Source organism: Melanerpes formicivorus, unplaced genomic scaffold (genome assembly GCF_026170545.1).
Source record: "Melanerpes formicivorus ecotype bairdi unplaced genomic scaffold, bMelFor1.0.p_v2 SCAF_66, whole genome shotgun sequence".
In the NCBI taxonomy this organism is placed as follows: Eukaryota; Metazoa; Chordata; class Aves; order Piciformes; family Picidae; genus Melanerpes; species Melanerpes formicivorus.
This window is the reverse complement of record NW_027142418.1, coordinates 2,761,808-2,784,877: the sequence shown is the minus strand read 5'-3', so window position 1 is coordinate 2,784,877 and position 23,070 is coordinate 2,761,808. Positions and strand designations below refer to the sequence as shown.

The 23,070-nt window shown below is 47.7% G+C and overlaps 1 protein-coding gene across 2 annotated transcripts; it reads left to right on the top strand.

The window, feature by feature from the left end:
• The first annotated feature begins 284 nt into the window (after nt 1–284).
• On the top strand, nt 285–21,476 carry LOC137453408 (haloacid dehalogenase-like hydrolase domain-containing 5). 2 transcript variants are annotated; one of them, XM_068162645.1, is made up of 9 exons: nt 285–850; nt 3,462–3,671; nt 5,541–5,653; nt 8,196–8,289; nt 10,518–10,551; nt 12,925–13,099; nt 15,687–15,875; nt 18,753–18,947; nt 19,717–21,476. In XM_068162645.1, the coding sequence occupies exons 1-9, from the start codon at nt 821–823 to the stop codon at nt 19,730–19,732; spliced, it is 1,056 nt and encodes a 351-aa protein (XP_068018746.1). In that variant the 5' UTR covers nt 285–820; the 3' UTR covers nt 19,733–21,476. The 2 variants fall into 2 exon arrangements, with proteins under 2 accessions (XP_068018746.1, XP_068018745.1); XM_068162644.1 differs by having other exon boundaries at nt 18,753–21,476.
• The last annotated feature ends 1,594 nt before the right edge of the window (nt 21,477–23,070 follow it).

Below are 23,070 nucleotides of genomic sequence, written 5' to 3'. Positions count from 1 at the left end.
GGCGCTGCCGCCGCTCCGGGCGCTGCCGCCGCTCCGCGCTCTGCTCGGGGCCGGCTCCGCGGGGCGGCCGCCCTGGCTGCCTGCGCTCAGCGGCTTCTGCAGCGCGCCGGCGGCCGAGGGCAGCGCCGCCAGCACGGTAAGCGAAGGGCTGGGGCGGGGGGCCGGCAGGGCCGTGGCTGTGGCTTTAGGGGTGAGCGGGAGGAGCCGGAGCGAAACCGAAACGGCCTCGGCGGGGCGCGGCCGGTCTGTGCCGGCGCTTCCCCTGCGCGCCGGGGTCGCCTCTCTGCCGTGCGGCACGGGGCTTGCGAGGCTGCCGCCGGCGCTTCCTCGCCCGTACGTGCGAGCCCTCCTCCTCCTCCTCCGCGGGGTTTTGTTTTGCGCGATTACAAAAGGGAGAGCCGGGCAGGCGGTGCGCTGGTGCTGGGGGGAGCAGCTTCAGGCAGTTCCCTTTGTTGTTGCTGATCTCTTGTCAGGGAGAGTTCCCCCATGGTAGGGAAAGACAGCTGTTAACTTCATTGTTTTCCTGTTGGATATAGCCTTCTTTCCTTTCCTAGCGCCTTTCTTTTCCTGTGTATACTCAGCAAAATGCTTTTCCTCCCCTTTTTTTCCCCCCTGCTGCGTTGTTGAGTGTTAATTTCTGTTTATAACCTACTTTATTTACAAAACCGGTGCCTGCCTTTCTCCCTGACAGGATATTGTCTATTGTCCCAGTTTTGTAATGTCACATACCAGTTCCAAAGCTGTTGAGTTGCTCCTCGGGTGCCACTCCTGAAGCTGCTGGAGACAAGGGTGGCTGGGGTTGTTCTTAAATAGAAGGCTGATGGTTACACAGGAAGGAAACAGCTTCAGGGTGAGTTCTTGGCATGAGGAGAACAAAATCTAACTGCCTTGATTAGATCAGTGCTAAGGCAATATACTTAGTGCTGGCTTTATTAGCCTGGACTCTGTGAAGATGGGCTCCAGCTCCTGGGGTTTAAAACTTCATTCCTGTGCCAGGGTCTTGGAGAAGGCAGGAGTGAGAAGCAGTGTGTAGGGCTGTGTCTGAGGCTACATTACCGTTCAGGTGGTGGTGGTAGTGTCCTTGTGCTGGACCCAGCTGCAGGAAAAATGAAGCAGATGAATAATTGATGAGGAACAAAGTGCTGCTCAAATAGGCAAAATGCTCTTCTCCCTGCATGGGGAGAACAATGTGCTGGGTCACTGTCATTGTGTGCCCTGAGACAAGCATGAATGCTAAGGCCATCCCACCTGTCCTGGATGGAGTCATCTCTCTGTATCATGCTCAGCCTCAGTCATCTTTTTCATCAAACCTTGAAAGAGAGGATCATAAACCCTAAGATTTTCCATCCTAGGCTTGAGAGAGAGAGGAAGTTTAGATTACTGACCCTTTCTGGTTCATCATTTTCCAACCTGATTCAGTGACAGTTTCATTGCTCAGCATTCCCCTCTTTGTGTCCACTCCATATCATCCAGCATATCTTTCTGACCCTCATGTAGCTTTGCTTTCCTTTTCCAGGCTCATAAAGTCCAGTTCTTTACTTCAAAGACCAGCAAGGAGATGCCAGTAACTGAAGGGGTCCTGCAAGAAGGCTGGGGAGGTTTTATTTACAAGGGCTTGTAGTGATAGGACAAGGGGGAATGGATTGAAGCTTGAGGAAGATAGATTCAGACTGGATATTAGGAAGAAATTTGTTTCAGTGAGGGTGGTGAGACACTGGAACAGGTTGTCCAGGGAGGTGGTGGATGCCCCCTCCCTGGAGGTGTTCAAAGCCAGGGTGGATGAGGCCTTGAGCAAGCTGAGCTGGTGGGAAGTGTCCCTGCCCATGGCATGGCAGTTAGAACTACATGACCTTTAAGGTCCCTTTCAACTCAAGTCATTCTATGATATAAATGTTAGTAACTCAAGAGAGCTTCTCCTCCCCCTCTGCTCTGCCCTGGTGAGACCACATGGGGAATACTGTGTCTAGTTCTGGGCTCCCTAGTTTCAGAGGGACAGGGATAGACTACAGAGTGCCCAGTAGAGGCTACGAGAATGACGAAGGGACTGGAACACCTCTCTGATGAGAAAGGCTGAGAGCCTTGGGGCTGTTTAGCCTGGAGAAGAGAAGACTGAGAGGAGATCTTATTACTGTTTACAAATATCTGAGGGGTGGGTTTCAAGAAGAAGGGGCCAGGCTCTTTTCAGTGGTGTCCTTTGATAGGACAGGAGGCAACGGACACAAACTGGAACACAGGATGTTCCACCTCAATATGAGGTAAGTCTTTGACGTGAGGGTGGCAGAGCCCTGGAGCAGGCTGCCCAGGGAGGTTGTGGTTGGAGTCTCTTCTCTGAAGACTTTCAAGATCCACCTAGATGCATCCCTGTGTGACCTGCCCTAGGTGATCCTGCTTTGGCAGGGGGGTTGGACTTGATGATCTCCAGAGGTCTCTTCTAACCCCTGCCAGTTCTGTGATTCTATGAAACAGCTGCTCTGTTGAAGGAGGTGCTGACTTTGCCAATAGGCATTACTCTGCCATGTATACAACTGAAAATCAATTGAAGTAATATATAAGGAGCACAGCAGATATCTGGCTGTAGTCAAACCTGTTGTGGAATGGAAAAGTACAGGGGACAGCAGAGGTAGTTTGAGTATCTACACATCTTGCAAGGGAGGAGCCAAGCACAATATTTGCATTTACCACCTACCTGCTGCTGAAAAAACTGCTTCTGTTTCTTTTGTCAGTCATTTCTGCTTAGAAGCAGAGGTGCCAGGGATATCAAGCTGATCTGTAGCAGCTTCTAGCCTGCCTTGACCCTCTGCTTGGTCGCTTGCTTTGGGTCTCATCAGGACCCCTCACTTGTGTTGGGGGGGGAGGCAGTTGTACCTGTCACACCAGCTCTAGAGCCCTCAACACAAGATGAACATGGAAATGCTAGATCAGGTCCAGGGGAAGCCACAAAGATCATCAGAGGGCTGGAGAACCTCTGCCTTGAAGGCAGCCTGAGGCAGTTGGGGTTGCTCAGACTGGAGAAGAGAAGGCTTCAGGGGGACCTTTGAGCAACCTTCCAGTGTTTTTAGGGACTGCAGGAGAGCTGGAGAAGGACTTTTTTATAAAGGCCTTGAGTGACAGGATGAGAGGGAATGACTTGAGTTTAGACATAGGAGGAAATTGTTCCCCATGAAGGTGGTGAGGCACTGGAGCAGGTTGCCCAGAGAAGTTGAGGAGCCTCGAGGCTTGGAAGTGTTTAAGACCAGACTGGATGAGGCTTTGAGCAGCCTGGTCTAGTGGAAGGTGTCCCTGCCCATAGCAGGGGGTTGAAACTAGATGATCTTCAAGGTCCTTTCCAGCCCAAACCATTCTATGAGCAGTTCAAGAACCATTTGTCCTCTTAGAGGTGTTGATTTTCCTTGGGTGTTAGCTGTCATGAGCTGTACCAACGTGGACATAACTAATGTACTCTTTTCAATTCCTTCTTACAGCTCAGCGTACGACCATCCTTTGGCTTTCTCTTTGACATTGATGGGGTGCTGGTACGAGGCAAGACTCCGATTCCTGCTGCAAAAACAGCCTTTCAAAAGCTGGTGAATTCTCAGGGACAGTTCTTGGTGCCTGTGGTGTTTGTCACCAATGCAGGGAACTGCCTTCGCCAGGAAAAAGCTGATCAGTTGTCTCATCTCCTGGGAGTTCCTGTGAGTATCTTAAATCTTATGTAGTTATTTACTCATGGTGAATGTGTCAAATGCCTTCTCTTCCATTAATCAGTAATCCCCCTAAGCCCCCTGAAGTGCTTTGCAGGAGGTGTTGCAAAAGGAAACAGCATTGCCCAAATTTGATGATGTTGCCCTTGGTAAGGCTACTGATCTTTCTTTGCAACATGAGTACTGTGAGAATAAATCTTGCCTTCTGATTTGTGGGTGTTGTGGGCAGGACTTCTCCACTCTCAGAGGCTGTTTGAGCATATCTGTGTCAGTTAAACCCTGTCTGTCCTGGGTGAAAGGACAGCTCAGTTATTTGGGGTTTTTTTTAGCTATGCAAAGGTGATAACTAGTGACTCATAATAGCATCTTTCAGGATAATAATTACTGGGTTTGTACATATTGAAAGAATCCCAGCGTGGTGAGAGTTGGAAGGGACCTTTGGATATCACCAAGTCCTATCCCTATGCTAAAGCAGGGTCACCCATAGCAGGGCACCCAGGATCACAATGTCCAGGTGGGCTTGGAATCTCTTCAGAGAAGGAGACTCCACAGCCTCTCTGGGCAGCCTGCTCCAAGGCTCCAGCACCCTCACACCGAAGAAATTTTTCCAGATGGAAACTCCTGGGTTCAAGTTTGTGCCCATTGGCCCTTGTCCTGTCCCTAGACACCACTGAAAAAACTCTGGCCACATCTTCTTGCCCCCACCCTTTACCTCTTGCAGAGCATTGAGAAGATCCCCTTTCAGGCTGCTCTTCTCCAGTCTCAACAGCCCAAGGTCTCTCAGCCTTCTCACAGAGATGCTCCAGGTGCCTTAGCATCTTTGTAGCCTCTACTGGACTCTCTCCAGTAGTTTCTCTGTCTCTCTTGAACTGGGGAGCCCAGAACTGAATCCAGTACTCCAGAAGTGTCCTCACCAATGCAGAGTACAGGGGCAGGAGAACCTCCCATGGCCTGCTGACCACGCTTTCTAGTGCATCCTGGGAGACCACTGACCATGTTGCCCATGAGAGCACGTTGCTGGCCCATGGTGAACTTCTTGTCCACCAGCACTTCCAGGTCCTTCTCTGTGGAGCTGCTTTCCAGAAGGTCACCCCCTCACCTGTACTGGTGCAGGGAGTTGTTCTTCCCCAGGTATGGGACCCTACATTAGCCCATGTTGAACTTCATGAAGTTTCCCTTCACCCAGCTCTCCAGCCTGTCCAGGTCTCAATGGGGCTATGTGTCAGAAGATCAACTTCTTTTAGTTTGCAAATGAATCAGTGCTGCAGTCCAGGAAAGGGACCTCAGTTGGCCCTAGGGCAGTTCTTATTCTTCTTCCTTGTTTGCTTTTTAAATGATAGGTGATTCTGTAAACATAAAAGAGAAAACCTGGGGATTGTGTTGGATAGGGTGGTTCTGGAAGCTGAACAGGGGGTCAGGAATTGTTTTCATGCATACTATCAGTATGTTGTCAGTGAAACTTAGAAGGAAGTGATAGGCTGGGGTTTCAGGTAGATCATAGAATTGTTAGGATTGGAAGGGACCTCAAGGATCAGCCAGTTCCAACCCCCCTGCCATGGGCAGGGACACCTCACACTACAGCAGCTTGCTCACAGCCACATCCAGCCTGGCTGCAAAAACCTCCAGGCATGAGGCTTCCACCACCCCCCTGGGCAACTTGTGCCAGTCTCTCACCACCCTCCTGGGGAAGAACTTCTTCCTGACATCCAATCTGAATCTACCCATTTCTAGTTTTGCTCCATTCCCCTCAGTCCTACCATTACCTGACCTGTTTGCTTTGTCACAGCTGTTCCTTCAACCTGCATGTCAATAATTTACCTGAGAAGCAACCAGCTCCTTTTGTTTTTAAATCCCAAACAGATTTCCCAGGATCAGGTGATGATGTCACACAGTCCCCTGCGGATGTTCAAACGTTACCATGAGAAATGTGTTCTTGTATCTGGCCAAGGACCACTTCTGGATATTGCTCAAGAGTATCTTAAACAAGCAAACAAAACCACAGCCAACTTTCTGGTTTAAGTACTTTCCTTAATCAAAGTCAGGAGATCCTGCAGACCCAGTGAAGATCAAGTATTTCAACACTACTAACCCAGTGATGGGTAATGGTAGTTCTTACTGTGATGTCTCATGGATGTTTTTGAAAGTGGTTTTTGTGTTGGTATTTGTTTCACTGTTTTTACCAAGAAAGGCAAAACCAGAGTTGTTGACTCATATGTAAGTGACAGACTGAAAGAGTTGGGGTTGCTCAGTCTGGAGAAGAGAAGGTGACCTAATTGTGGCCTTCCAGTATCTGAAAGGGGCTACAAGAAGGCTGGGGAAGGACTTCTCAGGATCTCAGGTAGTGATAGGACTAGGGGGAATGGAATGAAGCTGGAGGTGGGGAGATTCAGGCTGGATGTGAGGAGGAAGTTCTTCCCCATGAGAGTGGTGAAGCCCTGGAATGGGTTGTCCAGGGAGGTGATTGAGGCCCCATCCCTGGGGGTGTTTAAGCCCAGGCTGGATGAGGCTCTGGCCAGGCTGATCTAGTGTGGGGTGTCCCTGCCCATGGCAGGGGGATTGGAACTAGCTGATCCATGTGGTCCCTTCCAACCCTGACTGATACTATGATACTTTAACACCAAGAGTTTGTGCTCTGTTGAGGATGAGATTGTGGCATGCTGACTGTTATTTCATAGAATCACAGAATGGTTTGAGTTGGAAGAGAACTTGAAGATCATCCAAACTCCACCATGGGCAGCGACATCTCCTGCTAGACCTGGTTGCTCAAGGCCCCATCCAGCCTGACCCTGAACACTTTTAGTCTTGGAGCCTCCACAACTTCTCTGGGCAATCTGTTCCAGTCCCTCACCATCCTCCTGGGGAGCAATTTTTTTCCTAATGCATAATCTAAATCCAGCTTCTTGCAGTTTGAGGCCATCACCTCTTGTCCTGTCACTCCAGGCCTTTGTAAAAAGGCCCTCTCAGCTCTCTTGTAGCCCACTTCAAACACTGGAAAGCTGCTCTGAGGCCTTCCTGGAGCATTCTCTTCTCCAGGCTGAACAAGCCAAACTCCCTCAGCCTGTCTTTATGGTAGAGGTTCTCCAGTCCTCTGCTCATCTTTGTGGCACCCTCTAGACCAAGAAGCATTTCCATGTCCTTCTTGTGTGGAGGAGCATAGAGCTGGACCCAGCACTTTATCACTGACTTATTTGTCTGGCTCAATGGCTCAAGATCTGCTTGTAACAACATAGCCAGTCCAGGTCATGTTGGGTTTGTAACCAATATCTAGAGTAGAACTGCTTTTGAAAAGAATTCTTCTGCTTCTGTGGTGACTGCCAAAAAGAAGTTGAATTGTATTGATTCAGTGGTGAGATCAAAGCTTCAAACTGCAATTTATTGGCCTTAAGCTTTGTATAATCTTCACTCATACTTCCACTTACTGCTTTCTACCCTTTACTTCTTCCTTTGTTATTCCTTATTTTCCTTTGCCTTGTAAGAAGTTGTAGCTCCCAACTGCTTGTTACATAAATCAGCATTTTTGGTTTGACTGCCTCTTGCTCACTCATATTACTGGGACACCTCAGAGTGGATATCATGGATATTGTGGATATCATAAGGTTATTTTTTTTTCCCCTTTTGATCCTTTCCTTATTTGATGTGTTTTGGAGTTTATCTTCAGTACCTGTAGAACATAGATAAGCCTAAGGGGTCAGTCAACCATGCTGCACAAGGCTGAGCTTTGTGGTGGATGTTTACCAAGCAATATGTTTGCAGCTCTAATGGCCTCAGGAAAGCACCATTTGTGGTGACAGTATGTTTCCCTCTGCTAGCTCAATATTTCTTTCCTGTAATAATTAAACAAGATTTGTCCTGCTGCCAGATAAACTTTTTTTCTGGTGCTCATGGAAGGATGAAACCTAAAAAGATGTTGCAGCAATGCGGGTGTTGGTGTCTTCTCCCTAGTAACAAGTGGTAGGATGAGAGGAAATGGTCTCAAGTTGCACCAAGTGAGGTTTAGGTTGGACATTAGAAGAAGCTTCTTCCCTGAAAGGGCTCTTAGTCACTGGAACAGGCTGCCCAGGGAGGTGGTTGAATCTCCATCCCTGGAGGTGTTTCAAAGAGACAGAGCTGCGGTGCTGAGGGCCGTGGTTTAGTACCAAACTTCACTGGTAGAGTTAGAGGGTGGTTGGACTTGATCTTAAAGGTCTATTCCAGCCAGCATGAGTCTGTGATTCTATAATCTTGGAGTATTGTGTGTGTAAAGAGGCCTCCTGCTTTTCATCTCTTATCTTGAGAAAGACTTCTGTATAATTTCTGTCTTAAGCTCTCAGACACACAGGTCTCCCCTTCCTAAACAACGAGGTGATCACCTTACCTCACAGAAGAAAAAGTCAGGCTTGGGTATGTTGCTTTCATCCCTACACAATTTGCTTAGCCTGATTTAACTGCATATGTTAAAACTGTTAAAACAGAAGTGGTGATTTCAAAACTGCTTTGATATAAGCACTTCTCTCTCCTTAACTGGTACTTCTCCAGCCTTGGTTTCTGTCAGCCCATTACCATTGAAACACTGCGGGAGAAACACCCTCTGCTAGACGTAGTTGACCATGACAGAAGACCTAATGTCCTGGTGAGTGTGTGTTGCTCTTTGGAAATGATTTGCTCAGTAGATGACTTCTGTAATAGGGGCCAGTAGAAATGCCTGGGTGTTGTTCCTAGGCTGTGAAGTTTGATTGTAAATTAAAGCTTGGCAGATAACTAATTTTGTCTTCAAAAGCTTTGTAGCATTAATTAAATACCTTTTAAACTGCCAAGCTCAGGCTGTTGCTCTTACTTTGTAGTTTGACTCTGCTTTTCTGCTTCTTTATTTGTTTTATGACAGCATTTCCAGGAACAGCTGTGGTAATTCTCTTACCTATTCCTGTGTTACAGCATGTTCCTATTCGTAAGAGTTTCCTATGAGTTGAATTCTTTACCCTGATCTTTGATTTTGGAGCCTACTGTTGTGAGAAAAGTTGTAACACAGTACAGATTCCTCGTGCAAAAATCTGTCTTGGGAAGCTTATTGGCTTTCCAGATGTGTGGAAAATAAAATAAATGGGTATTTTCTAGGCTGTGAGGTTGATTTGGTTGTAAATTGATGCTTGGTAGGTAACTAATTTTCCTCCAAAAGTCTCCCTTTTTGGTTTATACCATTATTTAAATAGGTCTTAGCGGTGTGTACAGTATGATTCCAGCTGAATTGTCAGTTCAGAAGGCAGTGAATGCATGCACAGTAAAGATATATTCAGGGTCAGCATATAGAGTGGATTTTTCCCATGTGAAGTCAGGAAATTCTTTGTGGTTCATAGACTAGACTAGACTAGACTAGACTAGACCAGATTGGAAGAGACCTTCAAGATCATCATGTCCAACCTATCATCCAACACCACCTAATCAACTAACCCATGCAACCAAGCACCCTGTCAAGTCTCCTCCTGAACACCATAGAATCCATAGCTCAGTTATGTCACCTTTTGCCTTGCTTTGCAAGATGCAGAGGTGCAAGAAACTCCTAATGTATCTGGAGTACCTCTCCTATGCAGATAGGGTGAAAGAATTGGTACTGTTCAGCCTGCAGAAGACAAAGCTCCAGGAAGACCTAATAACTACATTTCAGTATCTGAAGAGGACCTACAGGAAGGCTGGGGAGAGACTGTTTAGAAGGCCTTGTGGTGGTAGGATGAGGGGCAGTGGTTTGAAACTGGAGCAGGGCGGATTTAGGTTGGACAGCAGGAGGAAGCTCTTCACAATGAGGGTGGTGAAATACTGGAACAGGTTGCCCAGAGATGTGGTTGAGGCCCCATCCCTGGAGACATTCAAGATCAGACTCAATGTGGCCCTGGGTAGCCTGATCTAGTTAGAGATATCCCTGCCCACTGCAGGGGGGTTGGACAAGATGAGCTTTGAGGCTCCCTTCCAGCCCAATGCAGTCTGTGAATTTGTCACCACAGGGAGTAAATCATGAAGTGCAGCCCCTTATTTGTTTAGCAGATGGGTTAGGCATTGTACAATGTGTTTTTCTTTCTTAGCAGTGTCTTGGTAAATAATACCAGAGACCTCTTACTCCTGCAGAAGAACAAACATCCACACTTTCCTATGCAAGTAAATGAAACTTGAAGCTTTTATCACATAGAATTAAAATAGAATAGAATTAACCAGGTTGGAAAAGACCTTTGAGATCATCAAATCCAACCTATCACCCAACACCATCTAATCAACTAAACCATGGCACCAAGTGCCTCAGCCAGTCTCTTCCTAAACACCTCCAGTGATGGTGACTCCACCACCTCCCTGGGCAGCACATCCAAATGGCCAATCTCTCTTTCTCTGAAGAACTTCTTCCTAACATTCAGCCTAAACCTCCCCTGGCACAGCTTGAGACTGTGTCCTCATATTCTGTTGGTGGTTGCCTGGGAGAAGAGACCAACCCCCACCTGGCTAAAACCTCCCTTCAGGTAGTTGTAGACAGCAAGAAGGTCTCCCCTGAGCCTCCTCTTCTCCAGAGGCAGGTAAATAAATGTATATGCCAGAGGCAGGTGAATAACTGTAGGAGGCTAGTGAATGTGAAACACACCAACTTGTCTGGTGGCCACAAGGTTTCACTTCAGGCTTGAAACAGAAGTTTTGCAGTAAACTGAGGTCAGGTATGTACCAAAAATAGAGAGTGGGTTTCCTGTCGGTGTTGCAGAAGGCAGCTGTGGGAGCTATGCTTGAATTTATCCTGTTAAAAACGGTGGTAGATGTTTCATCTTGTTGAAAACATTCCTTTGTGTTGTTTTTGTGTGTGTTTTTTGTTTTCTTTTCTTCTTATTGCAGTACCCCTCTGCTGTGGAGATTCCCAAGATCGAGGGTCAGTTGTCTTTATTTAACTTGCAACCGTCCGTGAATAGGTGAAATACCTGCACTGTACTTTAGGATTAGACTGTGGGTTTAGATCACTGGCTGCTTCAGGAAGTTGGTTGAGGCACTTCTCAAAACCCCCTGTTAATTTGGAATTCCTGTCATTACTCTGGGATGTAATAAAGCTGAGGTTTTAACATCTGCAGTTTTCAGCCCTGTGTGTTGGAAGCCTCAGAAGGTCAGTGAGGTTCTGCTTTCTTTTCCTGGAACAAGCTATTGCTGCCTGCCTTTCAGAAAGGAGGGTTCAGCTGACACCTGTTCAGAAAAAAGCCAGTCTTGTCCTTGCAGTAGTCAGGATGGTCATTTCAGAGCTGTAGAATGATGTCTGTTGTATTATGTGCAGCTTGTTTCAGCACATTGAATGCAGCCTTACCTGAAGTACAGAACTTTTTACAGCAGCATGGACTGATAGGAATCACAGAATCATTTTGGTTGGAAAGATCTTTAAGATCTTTAAGTGCTGGTGGACAAGAAGCTCAACATGAGCTCTCAGTGTGCACTTGCAGCCCACAAAGCCAATCAGATCCTGGGCTGCATCAGGAGAAGTGTGGCCAGCAGGGCAAGGGAGGTGATCCTCCCCCTCTACTCAGCTCTGGTGAGACCACACCTGGAGTACTGCCTCCAGTTCTGGAGCCCCTATTACAAGAGGGATCTGGAGGTGCTGGAAGGTGTCCAGAGAAGGGCCACGAGGATGAGCAGAGGGCTGGAGCACCTCTCCTATGAGGACAGACTGAAGGAGTTGGGGCTGTTCAGTCTGGAGAAGAGAAGGCTCCCAGGTGACCTAATTGTGGCCTTCCAGGATCTGAAGGGGGCTACAGGAAGGCTGGGGAGGGACTTCTCAGGATCTCAGGTAGTGATAGGACTAGGGGGAATGGAATGAAGCTGGAGGTGGGGAGATTCAGGCTGGATGTGAAGAGGAGGTTCTTCCCCATGAGAGTGGTGAAGCCCTGGAATGGGTTGTCCAGGGAGGTGGTTGAGGCCCCATCCCTGGAGGTGTTTAAGCCCAGGCTGGCTGAGGCTCTGGCCAGGCTGATCTAGTGTGGGGTGTCCCTGCCCATGGCAGGGGGGTTGGAACTAGATGATCTTTGTGGTCCCTTCCAACCCTGACTGATACTCCTACTACGATCCTCAAGTCCATCCATTACCTAACTCTGCCTAGTCTGCTCCAGGGATGGGGATTCAACCACCTCTCTGTGGAGCCTGTTCAGTCTTTGAGAATCCTTTAAAGGACTGAAGAAGTTTCTTCTCATGTCTAATTTAAATCTCCACTGATGCAACTTGAGGCCATTTCCTCTCATCTTACCACTTACTTTTGAGAAGAGACCAACACCCACTTCACTGCAACCTCCTTTCAGGGAGCTGCAGAGGGAGTGAGATCTTCCTCAGCCTTCTCTTCTCCAGGCTAAACAGCCCCAGTTCCCTCAGCAGCTCCTCACCAGCCCTGTTTTCCAGACCCTTCACCAGCTTCACTGTGCTTGCCTGGACCTGCTCCAGCACCTCAATGTCCTTCTTGGAGTGAGAGGCCCAGAACTAAACCTACTACTCAAGGTGTGGCCTCACCTGTGCTGAGTGAACAGGGGGACAGACAAGGGGTGATGGCTTCCAACTGGAAGAAGCTGGATTTAGATTGGACATTAGGAAGAAATTCTTCCCCAGGAGGTTGGTGAGGTTACCCAGAGAAGTTGTGGAGGCTCCAAGCCTGGAAGCGCTCCACGCCAGGTTGGATGGGGCTTTGAGCAAGCTACTCCAACAAGAGATGTCCCTGCCCATAGCAGGGGGTTGAAACTAGATGATCTTTAAGGTCACTTCAAACCATTCTATGATTCTGCACTTGAGGAGTTTGGAAAAAAAAAAACCAACCATGTCCCATTATTGCTGGAGAGGAGAAAAAAGTCTAAAAACAACAGTCAGATTTTGGTTTAAGATGAAAAAAAACACAACCCCAAACCTTAAGGTGAAAATGGCATCTGTGATGGATTACTTAAATACTCTTTGTAAAGATAAAATTTGCAAGGGTGTTGAAGACTGAGAAATCTTAACAGTTGTAGGAAGTTGAGGGGGTTTGTGGCCCTGTGGTGAAACTTAGCCTGTGAAAAAGCTGCTTAAACCTGTAGATTTTGCAGCAGGGTCTGGTTGCCTCTAAGATTCTCTGTGAGTGAATAGGTATGTGATATGTTAAAGCCCTAAGTTAATGTGACTGTTCATCAGCTCCTGGTTAGATCAGATTGTTTGTTCAGTCTCCTTACACCAAGTTTTACTGTTGGAGATTTGCTGCCCTGTTAACCAGCTCCCTAACGCTGTTTTGTAATCCTTCTTCTCCTAGCTGTTGTTTTGTTTGGGGAGCCAGTCAGATGGGAAACCAACCTCCAGTTGATAATAGATGTTTTGCTGACAAGTGGCTATCCTGGGAATCCCTATCAGCATGAAAATTACCCTCACATTCCTGTACTGGCTTGTAACATGGATCTGATGTGGGTTGCTGAGGCTCAGTCTCCCAGGTGAGTCTCTGTCCTGGAATACTTGGGGATTCCTCCTTCCTGCAGTCACATATAGTCAATGCTTTTATATACCAAATGCTTGTTATGGCTTCACAGCAGGTCTCAGCTTTGAATATGATGTCTCTAAAGCAAGGTTTAGATTGGACATTAGGAAGAAATTCTTCCCCATGAGGGTGGTGAGGCACTGGACCAGGTTGCCCAGAGATGGTCTGGAAATGTGCTATGTTGTGGCCTTCAGGAAACCAGTCACTTGAGATTAAAACTGCTTTAGAGCCCTGAACCTTTTTGTTCCCCTACTCCCAGAAGAGTGGGGAAATGCAGATTTGTGCATTATCAAGGCCTTGGTTTAATTTCATCAGGTGCTCTTTTCCATCTGACAGTTCCTGCTAGCTGAAAGCAGGGAGCAATTTTCAGCTGAGGGCAATATAGTGAAGCTCTTCAAGGAACATAAGGAAAACCAAGTAGACCACCCAGAACAAGGTGTCATGATCTCTGACAGGCTTCAGTAGAAGATAGTTCTTGAATAGCTTTGTTGCCTTACAGTCTGAAGTTTGAGCATACACTGAAATAGAAATGGTTGTTGTGAGTTATCTTGGGTTGAAGATCTCATCAGCTATCCTTACCTGCTTGCAAAGACCATCTCTAGTGAGCACCTTGGCAAAAGATGTGTGGGAATGCTTAATTTATTGGTATGTCAAAATACAAAGCAACAAACAGGGTGGAGAGGGGGTATGAAGGGTTCATTTAGACTTGGGAAAATCATAGAAGGGCTCAGGTTGGAAGGGATCTCAGAGATCATCTACTCCAATCCCCCTGCCATGGGCAGGGACACCCCTCAAATAGACCAGGTTGCCCAAGGCCTTATCCAGTCTGACCTTGAACACCTCCAGGGAAAGGGACATCCACAACCTCCCTGGGCAACCTGTTCCAGGGTCTCACCACCCTTGTACTGAAGAACTTCTTCTAAGATCCAGTCTAACCCTGGTCTCCCTCAGCTTCAAACCATTCCCCTTTGTCCTCCAGCCATGCATTAGGATCCCTTCAGGTATTGGAAGGCAGCCCTAAGGTCCCCCCTTACAGTAGGCTCAGAGGAGACCTCATTGCTCTCTACAGCTACCTGAAAGGAGGTTGGAGTGATGCTGATGTTGGCCTCTTCTCCCAGGTAGCTAACAACAGGACAAGAAGAAATGGCCTCAAGCTGTACCAGGGCAGGTTTAGGTTGGATATTAGGAACAATTTCTTTCCTGCAAGAGTGGTCAGGGATTGGAAGAGGTTGCCCAGGGAGGTGGTGGAGTCACCATCCCTGGAGGTGTTAAAAAAATGAGTTGATGTGGCACTTAGGGACATGGTCATGGAGGTGTTGGGTAGAAGGTTCGACTTGATGATCTCAGAGGTCCAACCTTAATGATTCTATGATTAAGGCACCTTGACCAGGATAACAGAGTTGCCAAAAGCATGAGGTAACATTTTCATTTGCTCCTTGATCATCCTTTAATTTTTGATGATTATTTTTTTCAGTGATTTTAATTTTTCTAGAGAAATCCATGAAGGTTTTTTTTTTTTGTTTCTCTATTACAAGTGCATTTTCTGTCTACTCTTGTGCTTAAGGAAAGGTGAATTTTCCTTCTGTCTGATGCTAGCTTTCCTCTTTCTGTTTCTTCCTCTCTTCTGTGTTAATGTAGCTAATTCTGTTGGGTCACTCCAGGGAGTGGAGCTCAGGCTAGGCTTTATTTCATGTCTATTGAAATGCAAGCAGTGCTAACACAAACCACTGCTGCATTTTACAGCAGGCCAGCCTGTTGTGCTGTCCCAATAACATGGGATTAGTGTGGTGTTAATTGTTCAGCTAATCAGCACTTCATTTTCAGTTGGGCAGCTGTATAAATCATAGAATCAGCGATTGGTTTGGGTATAGAAGAGAACTTAATCATCTAGGTCCAACCCCCTGCCATGGGCAGAGACACCTCCTGCTAGACAGCTTGCTGGCACCATCCAGCCTGGCTTGGAACACTTCCAGCCTTGGAGCCTCCACAACTTCTCTGGGTGACTTCTTCCAGTACCTCACCACTCTCATGGGGAAGAATTTCTTGCTAATGTCTAATCTAAATCCAACTTCTTCCAATTTGAAGCCATTTCCTCACATTCTGTCACTCTATGTCTTTGTGGAAAGTCCCTCCCCAGCTCTCCTGTAGCCCCCTTTGGGTCCTGAAAGGCTGCTCTAAAGTCCTCCCAAGAGTATTCCCTTCTCCATTCTGAACAACCCCAACTCTCTCAGCCTGGCCTCACAGCAGAGGGTTTCCAGCCCTCCCAACATTGCTGTGGCCTCCTCTGGCCTCTCTCCAACAGATCTCTGTGCTGAGGACATCAGAGCTGGCCCCAGCACTGCAGGTGGAGTCTCAGCAGAGCAGATGGGCAGAATCCCCTCCATATGCTGCCCACACTGCTAGGGATCAGCCCAGGACATGACTGGGTCTGGTTGGTGAATGTCATGTGCAAACTGAGGGGAATTTGAGAGTTACAGGATGTGATTTATCCCTAACAGATCTCTACTTGATAGAGTTTGACTTGGCTTTTTTTTTCTCTGTAGGCTGGGACATGGAACTTTCATGGTTTGTTTGGAAAACATTTACAAGAAGATCACTGGCAAGGATTTGAAATATGAAGCCTTAATGGGCAAACCCAGTAAGGTGACCTACCAGTATGCAGAGTACCTCATCCGGGCCCAGGCTGCAGAGAGGCAGTGGAAGCAGCCCATCCAAACTCTTTATGCTGTGGGGTAAGGTACTGGGAGTCCAGAGAGGGCAGCAGGGAATGGCTGGGCCTTTCAGTGCCTCAAGGGGCTGATCAGAAAGCTGGGGGGACAGCTTTCAGCAGGGCCAGTTGTGACAGGACAAGGGGTGATGGTTTGAACTAAAAGAGGGAGTTTTAGACTAGAGAGAAGGAAGAATTTTGCCACTGAGGGTGGTGGCCCAGCTTGCCCAGAGAGGTGGTAGATGCCCCATCCCTGGAAACATTCCAGGTCAGGTTGTTTGGGGCTCTGAGCAGCCTGCTCTAGTTGGGGATGTCACTGCTGAGTGCAGGGGGGTTGGTCTGGATGAGCTTTAAAGGTTACTCCAAACCAGTTTGTGATTCCATAAATACCAGCAAGGGAAAATCCCCAACTCTTCCTGGTTTGTTTCTCATACCATTAGGACTCCCTGATGTTTTTGGGGCTGTGGTGTACCTTCTGTTATGCTTTTCAACCTCACTGCTTCTCCCCCTGAAAATAGAATAGAATAGAATAGACCAGACCAGACCAGGTTGGAAGAGACCTTCAAGATTATCACATCCAACCTATCATCCAACACCACCCAACCAACTAACCCATGCAACCAAGCACCCCATCAAGTCTCCTCCTCAACACCTCCAGCGATGGTGACTCCACCACCTCCCCAGGCAGCCCATTCCAATGGGCAATCACTCTCTCTGTGCAAAACTTCCTCCTGACCTCCAGCCTGAACCTCCCCTGGCACAGCCTGAGACTGTGCCCTCTTGTTCTGGTACTGGCTGCCTGGGAGAAGAGACCAACCTCTGCCTGTCTACAACCCCCCTTCAGGTAGTTGTAGAGAGCAATAAGGTCACCCCTGAGTCTCCTCTTCTCCAGGCTAAGCAACCCCAGCTCCCTCAGCCTCTCCTCACAGGGCTGTGTTCCAAACCCCTCACCAACTTTGTTGCCCTTCTCTGGACACGCTCCAGCAAGTCAACCTCCTTCCTAAACTGAGGGGCCCAGAACTGGACACAGGACTCAAGGTGTGGCCTAACCAGTGCAGTGTACAGGGGCAGAATGACCTCCCTGCTCCTGCTGGCCACACTGTTCCTGATGCAGGCCAGGATGCCATTGGCCCTCCTGGCTGCCTGGGCACACTGCAGGCTCATGTTCAGCCTGCCATCAACCAGCACCCCCAGGTCCCTCTCTGCCTGGCTGCTCTCAGCCACTCTGACCCCAGCCTGTAGCACTGCCTGGGGTTGCTGTGGCCAATGTGCAGAACCCGGCACTTGGATGTGTTCAATCTTATGCCCTTGGACTCTGTCCAGCCTGAATGACACTTGGATATTTCTGTGTCTAATTTCTCCAGAAGCACAGAAATTGGTTCATAAGCAACTAAGATTTCTCCTCAGTTTTTTTTCTTTTGATTATTGCTTCTTATTTCTTTCTGTAATAGGCTGCTTGACTCTAACACAGATCAACATGGGTGTGTGTTTGATTAGGCTTACTGGTGTAACAAGCAACAAGCTGAGTAAATAACAGTTATTAGAGAATGCAGAGCTGGGATTTGTTTGTGAGGTCATTAAGCTTGGTCATATGCTCCGTGTGTGCTCTCACATCATAGAATCCTTTTCATGGAAAGAGATAAAGCTGTATTGTATTAACGGCTGCTCCACAATCTCCACGGTGTCTGCACATATAATAAGCTCATTCATGGCCTGCTAATACCTATCTTTGATTTCCCCTCCTCTTGCTCTGCCCTGCCATATGGAGAGTTATCATAGAATGATGGGGGTTGGAAGGGGCCTCTAGAGATCATCCGGTCCAACCCCTTCACCAAGGCGGGCTCACCTAAGATAGGTCACACATGAACACATCCACACAGGTCTCAGTGGCATCCTGGCATGCATCAGAAATAGTGTGGCCAGCAGGAGCAGGGAAGTCATTGTGCCCCTGTACTCAGCACTGGTTAGGCCATACCTTGAGTACTGTGTCCAGTTCTGGGCCCCTCAGTTTGAGAAGGGCATTGAGACACTTGAACGTGTCCAGAGAAGGGCAGCGAGGCTGGGGAGAGGCCTCAGGCATAAGCCCTACAAGGAAAGGTTGAGGGAGCTGGGGTTGCTTAGCCTGGAGAAGAGGAGGCTCAGGGGAGACCTTATTGCTGTCTACAACTACCTGAAGGGAGGTTGTAGCCAGGTGGGGGTTGGTCTCTTCTCCCAGGCAAGCAGCACCAGAAGAAGAGGACACAGTCTCAAGCTGTGCCAGGGGAGGTTTAGGCTGGAGGTGAGGAGAAAGTTCTTCACTGAGAGAGTTGTTAGCTGTTGGAATGTGCTGCCCAGGGAGGTGGTGCAGTCACCATCCCTGGAGGTGTTCAAGAGGGGATTGGATGTGGCACTTGGTGCCATGGTTTAGTCTGTGGTGACAGGTTGGACTTGATGATCTTTGAGGTCTCTTCCAACCTTGGTGATTCTGTAAAGGTCTCCAGAGAAGGAGACTCCACAACCTCTCTGGGCAGCCTGCTCCAGGGCTCCAGCAGCCTCACAGCAAAGTTTTTCCTCACATGGAGGTGGAACTTCCTGTGTTCCAGTTTGTATCCATTGTCCCTTGTCCTATCACGGGACACCACTGAAGTGAGCCTGACCCCTTCTCCTTGTCACCCACCCCTCAGATATTTATAGACATTGATAAGATCTCCTCTCAGCCTTCTCTTCTCCAGACCAAACAGCCCCAGGCCATGCTGAATCAAACTAATGTCATGAAATAGCTCTAAAAAGGGATTCCTTCCTGTCTGCAGACTGCCACACAGAGCTGTGTGAAGCAGAACATCATCTGTTAAATCCAAGGCAGCCCTTGGAAGCTGACAAGCAGAAGTGCCCTGCTGACTAACCTTCCTGCCTGTGTTTGCAGAGATAACCTCATGACCGATGTCTACGGTGCTAACCTTTACAATCGCTACCTTCAGGAGAGCTCCAGGAAAGGCTCCAAACCCCGGATGCAGGCCCAAGTCACTGGTGGCAGAGGATCTGCCACACTCTCTCTGGATGATGAAATAGGCAGCAGTTGGGAGAACGAATTAGCCTCTGCAGCAGCTGCCCACTGTAGGTCTGTTCTGGTTTGTACTGGGGTGTACAACCCTCACACCGAGCTCCCCTCGGACACCCGGGAGAGCATAACTGAAACAGTGTTCCATGGCCACAGAGATTTCAGATTTGATCCTGGCTTGGTTGAACCAGATCATATTGTCCCAGATGTTGATGCTGCTGTAGACCTTGTCTTCCAGCTGGAGAACTTTGCACCTCATTGAGATGGTTTGTTTAAGGACTGCTCAGTGCTGTGCTTCTCTTCCCAAAAACCTCCCAAACTGTGCATCAAGATCCTGCCACAAACTGCTGCTTTCTAGGGTTTTTAACTTTTAATACAATCTTGCTTTGAGTGTACTCAGTATACTTAGGTATATTAATATACTTACTACATTAAATGTCAATAATGCTTTTTAAGCAGCTTTGAAAGATGTTGTTTCATGCATCAGTTGCCCTTTATTAGCTTCCTACACATGATGTTAGCTATTTTAATAGCACTTTTTCATAGTGATTTATAGCTGGTACTTCTATTTCCCCCTGGCAGTACCTTCTTTTGCTGGAAGATTTAGCTTCTAGGTATTGGGGATCTCGAGGATGTTGGATTGTGGTGGTCATTCCCACTATTATATGGTACAGAGCACCACTGTTACAATGTGTTACTGCCTGCATTGTGCAAGTTATGAGTGCTCCTCCAAATCAGAGTCAAGTTGAGGTCTGTTTCTGCTCCTTTGTACTTGCTCACATGTAACCCTGCAGCCTTTCTTTTTTTCCTCTTTCCCACGTGCCTGAAGCTCCTTTCTGCTCTGAGATGCAAAGCCTTAATAGAAATGCCCCTGTGAAGTGGAGAAGGCTGACCTGTTACCTCCATTTCTGGAGCTCCTACTCAGCTGAATGCAGGCATGTAAAGGAAAATGGCTAACACTGTGTCCCCTCTGTGGCACCACAGACCTTTCTCTCTTTGCCTTTTTATCTGCACTTTCTTGAGGAATTTAGAATGTTAGAAAGCTTTAGAAATTATGGTTTGGGTGTTTGTGGCAGTTGGGCTTTTCCACTGAAGGAGTGGCTACTGTTTGGGCATCAAGTGCCTCATCATTTACTTGAAGCTTCATTACCACTGGGGTAATTAACCGAGTCTTTAGTGGCGTAGCTTTCACCTTGTGTCAGTGTTGTTTGGTTCCTGCATTTTACAGCTGTTTATTAACAAAAAAAAAAAACAAAACCAGGGAAAAGTTAATTTATTTTATGTTATTTTTGTGAAATGCTCTTAAATGTTTTCATCCTAAAGATGCCTTGGAAAATGTCTTTGGGTGAGCTTGTTGTAACGTGGCATATGGTGTCGTGGCATAAGCTTGGGAGGACATAAACCAATTAAGTGTGTTTTAAAAGCAGTGTCCACTTACAGATAGCACTTCCCCTTGTGGGTACTTGTGGCTGGGTTGGGGGGTTTGGAGTTAGAAATGGTGGAAACAAAAAAAACCCCACTATTGGTCTTCAGTTTTCCCAAGCTTTTGCAGGACTAGCTGGCTTAAAAGCAGTGATAGGCAGTTGGTGGTATAAAAGGAAGTGACTTTCTGGCCAACTTCTTTGTGGCTTGTTATCCTGATAGCACAGTTGGAGAACTCACACCTAGAATAGAATAGACCAGACCAGACCAGGTTGGAAGAGACCTTCAAGATCATCGTGTCCAACCTATCATCCAACGCCACCCAACCAACTAACCCATGCAACCAAGCACCCTGTCAAGTCTCCTCCTGAACACCTCCAATGATGGTGACTCCACCACCTCCCCAGGCAGTCCATTCCAATGGGCAATCACTCTCTCTGTGTAAAACTTCCTCCTGACCTCCAGCCTGAACTTCCCCTGGTGCAGCCTGAGACTGTGTCCTCTTGTTCTGGTGCTGGCTGCCTGGGAGAAGAGACCAACCTCTGCCTGTCTACAACCCCCCTTCAGGTAGTTGTAGACAGCAATAAGGTCACCCCTGAGTCTCCTCTTCTCCAGGCTAAGCAGCCCCAGCTCACTCAGCGAGAGAACATTGCTGGTGTGGAGTCAGCTCTCTGTTGGTTTCTCCCTTTGTAAACCACTTCTGTCCCGTTCTCAGCTGTTGGTTCACAGGCAGCTTTCAACTTAACCTTGCTGGATCTAGTGTAAGGACACTGCTCTCAGCAATGTCTTTCCTGTTTGGAGCAACCTCATCTACTTGAGGGTGTCCCTGCTCTCTGCAGGGAGGTTGGACAAGATGACCTTCCAGGATCCCTTCCAATCCAATGCATTTGCTGATGCCACTCCTGCACTTGGGAAATGCTCCAGCAGCATGGTCTTGCCTTTTTTCTTTCCCCCTCCTGGTACAATAAACAGATACTCCCATTTCTTTAGCACTTTTCTGTAATACACCCAACTATTTGCAAAATACACCAAAGCTTTTGAAGTCAAGACTAGTTTTGTACGAGGTCAGGGTGATGTGACGTTGTGTTGTTTCCACACTGAAGCCCTCACTGGAGCTGGTTTCAGGCTGTCAGTGAAGCAGAGAATAAAAATGTGCAAGTTGATCAAGAACAGAAAAGGTTTGTTTGGGTTTTCTTTTGGTTTGTTTGGATTTGTTTGTTTTCTCCAGAATATGCAGGAACACTTCAAAAAGTTCCTGAAGGACTTCCTGTGTGCACTTTTCAAGCTTCATCTCTCATGGAAATGTGGCACACGTGGAAAAGAAGTCTATTTGGCTGCTGCTCAGGCTGCTGCTGGATTAGAACTGAAGGGTTAACAAGACAGGTTATCAGTCTCTCTCCCTCTTAGCCTATTTAGTCTCTGTTTGCCTTGCAGGGGTGTGAATATTGCCAAAAGCTAGGCAGTTGTGACCACAGATGGTGGACAAAGATGAGGTGAGAGAGCCTGCTCTGCCCACATGCTCCTTCACCTGTCATAACACATCCTCTGAAGATCCTGCTCTCCCTGCATGACAGAACAAGGGCTTGCACCAGGTGAGGTTTATGTTGAATGAAGGAACAATTTCTGCCCCAAAAGGGTTGCAAAGCCCTGGAACAGGCTGCCCTGGGCAGTGATGGAGTCTCCATCTCTAGAAGCATTTCAAAGCCATGTAGATACGGTGCTGAGGGACATGGTTTAGCAGTGAGCTGGCAGTGCTGGGTTAATGGTTGGACTTGATGATCTTAAAGGGCTCTTCCAGCCAAAACCATTCTATGATTCCAGTTAACCAAAGACTTCAGCTGTATCCAGCACTCTGAGCCAGCTCTGGAGCGTGGCTGTTCCACTGAGAACTGATAGCTGCTCTGGTGTCTGAGGCTGTTACTGAGGTAGTAAACTGAACACAGAATCAGGTCATTCGACCCTTGCCTCCTGCAGATCAAAAATGCCCATCTGATGACATTAGAATTGCAGAGGCAAGCAAAAAGAAAAGGGTGTTGCTTTGTTTGGTTTACAGCAATTACATAAAATCCAGGATCTCAGTGTTCCCCTGGGAAGATCCAGTGGTAACTGACATTGTTTACACGTAATTGTAAGCACTGAATAGGCTGTTTGCACTTCCCCAGCACTGAGGACTTGGGTTTTCATTTTCAGTCTTCTGGACAGGTATGTTGGAGACTTTACAAACAGGAAACATTTGTGACCATAACTTCTTAGAACTTAAGATTGTCTCAAATAATAAACCACATCAAGATACATGCTTAAGATCTCAGAATCCCAGCAAAGGTAGGGGAGGAAAGGGCCTCTGGTGATCACCCAGTCCAACACCCCTACTAAAGCAAGGTCACCCACAGCAGGGTGCCCAGGATCACAATGTCCAGGGGCATTTGAAATCTCTCCAGAGAAGATTCCACAACCTTTCTGGGCAGCCTGCTCCAGGAACACAGAACCTCCTGGGTTCCAGTTTGTGCCTGTTACCCCTTGTCCTGTCCCTGGGCACCACTGAAAAGAGTCTGGCACCATCCTCTTGCCCCCCACCCTTTAGCTCTTGCTGAGCATTGATCAGATCCCCTTTCAAGCTGCTCTTCTCTAGACTCAACAGTCCCAGGGCTTTCAGCCTTTCCTCCTCACAGAGATGCTCCAGGCCCCCCAGCATCTTTGTAACCTTTGCTGGATTCTCTCCAGTAGTTCCCTGTCTCTCTTGAACTGGAGAGCCTAGAACTGG

What these genes read in the sequence shown, in the direction of transcription:
- LOC137453408 (XM_068162644.1), top strand. Translation starts at nt 821, where the DNA reads ATGGTTACACAGGAAGGAAACAGCTTCAGG. An exon ending in ACAGAAGACCTAATGTCCTG is followed by an intron (nt 8,290 to 10,517) that starts GTGAGTGTGTGT and finishes TTCTTATTGCAG; the next exon opens with TACCCCTCTGCTGTGGAGAT. An exon ending in CAAACTCTTTATGCTGTGGG is followed by an intron (nt 15,876 to 18,752) that starts GTAAGGTACTGG and finishes CTGTGTTTGCAG; the next exon opens with AGATAACCTCATGACCGATG.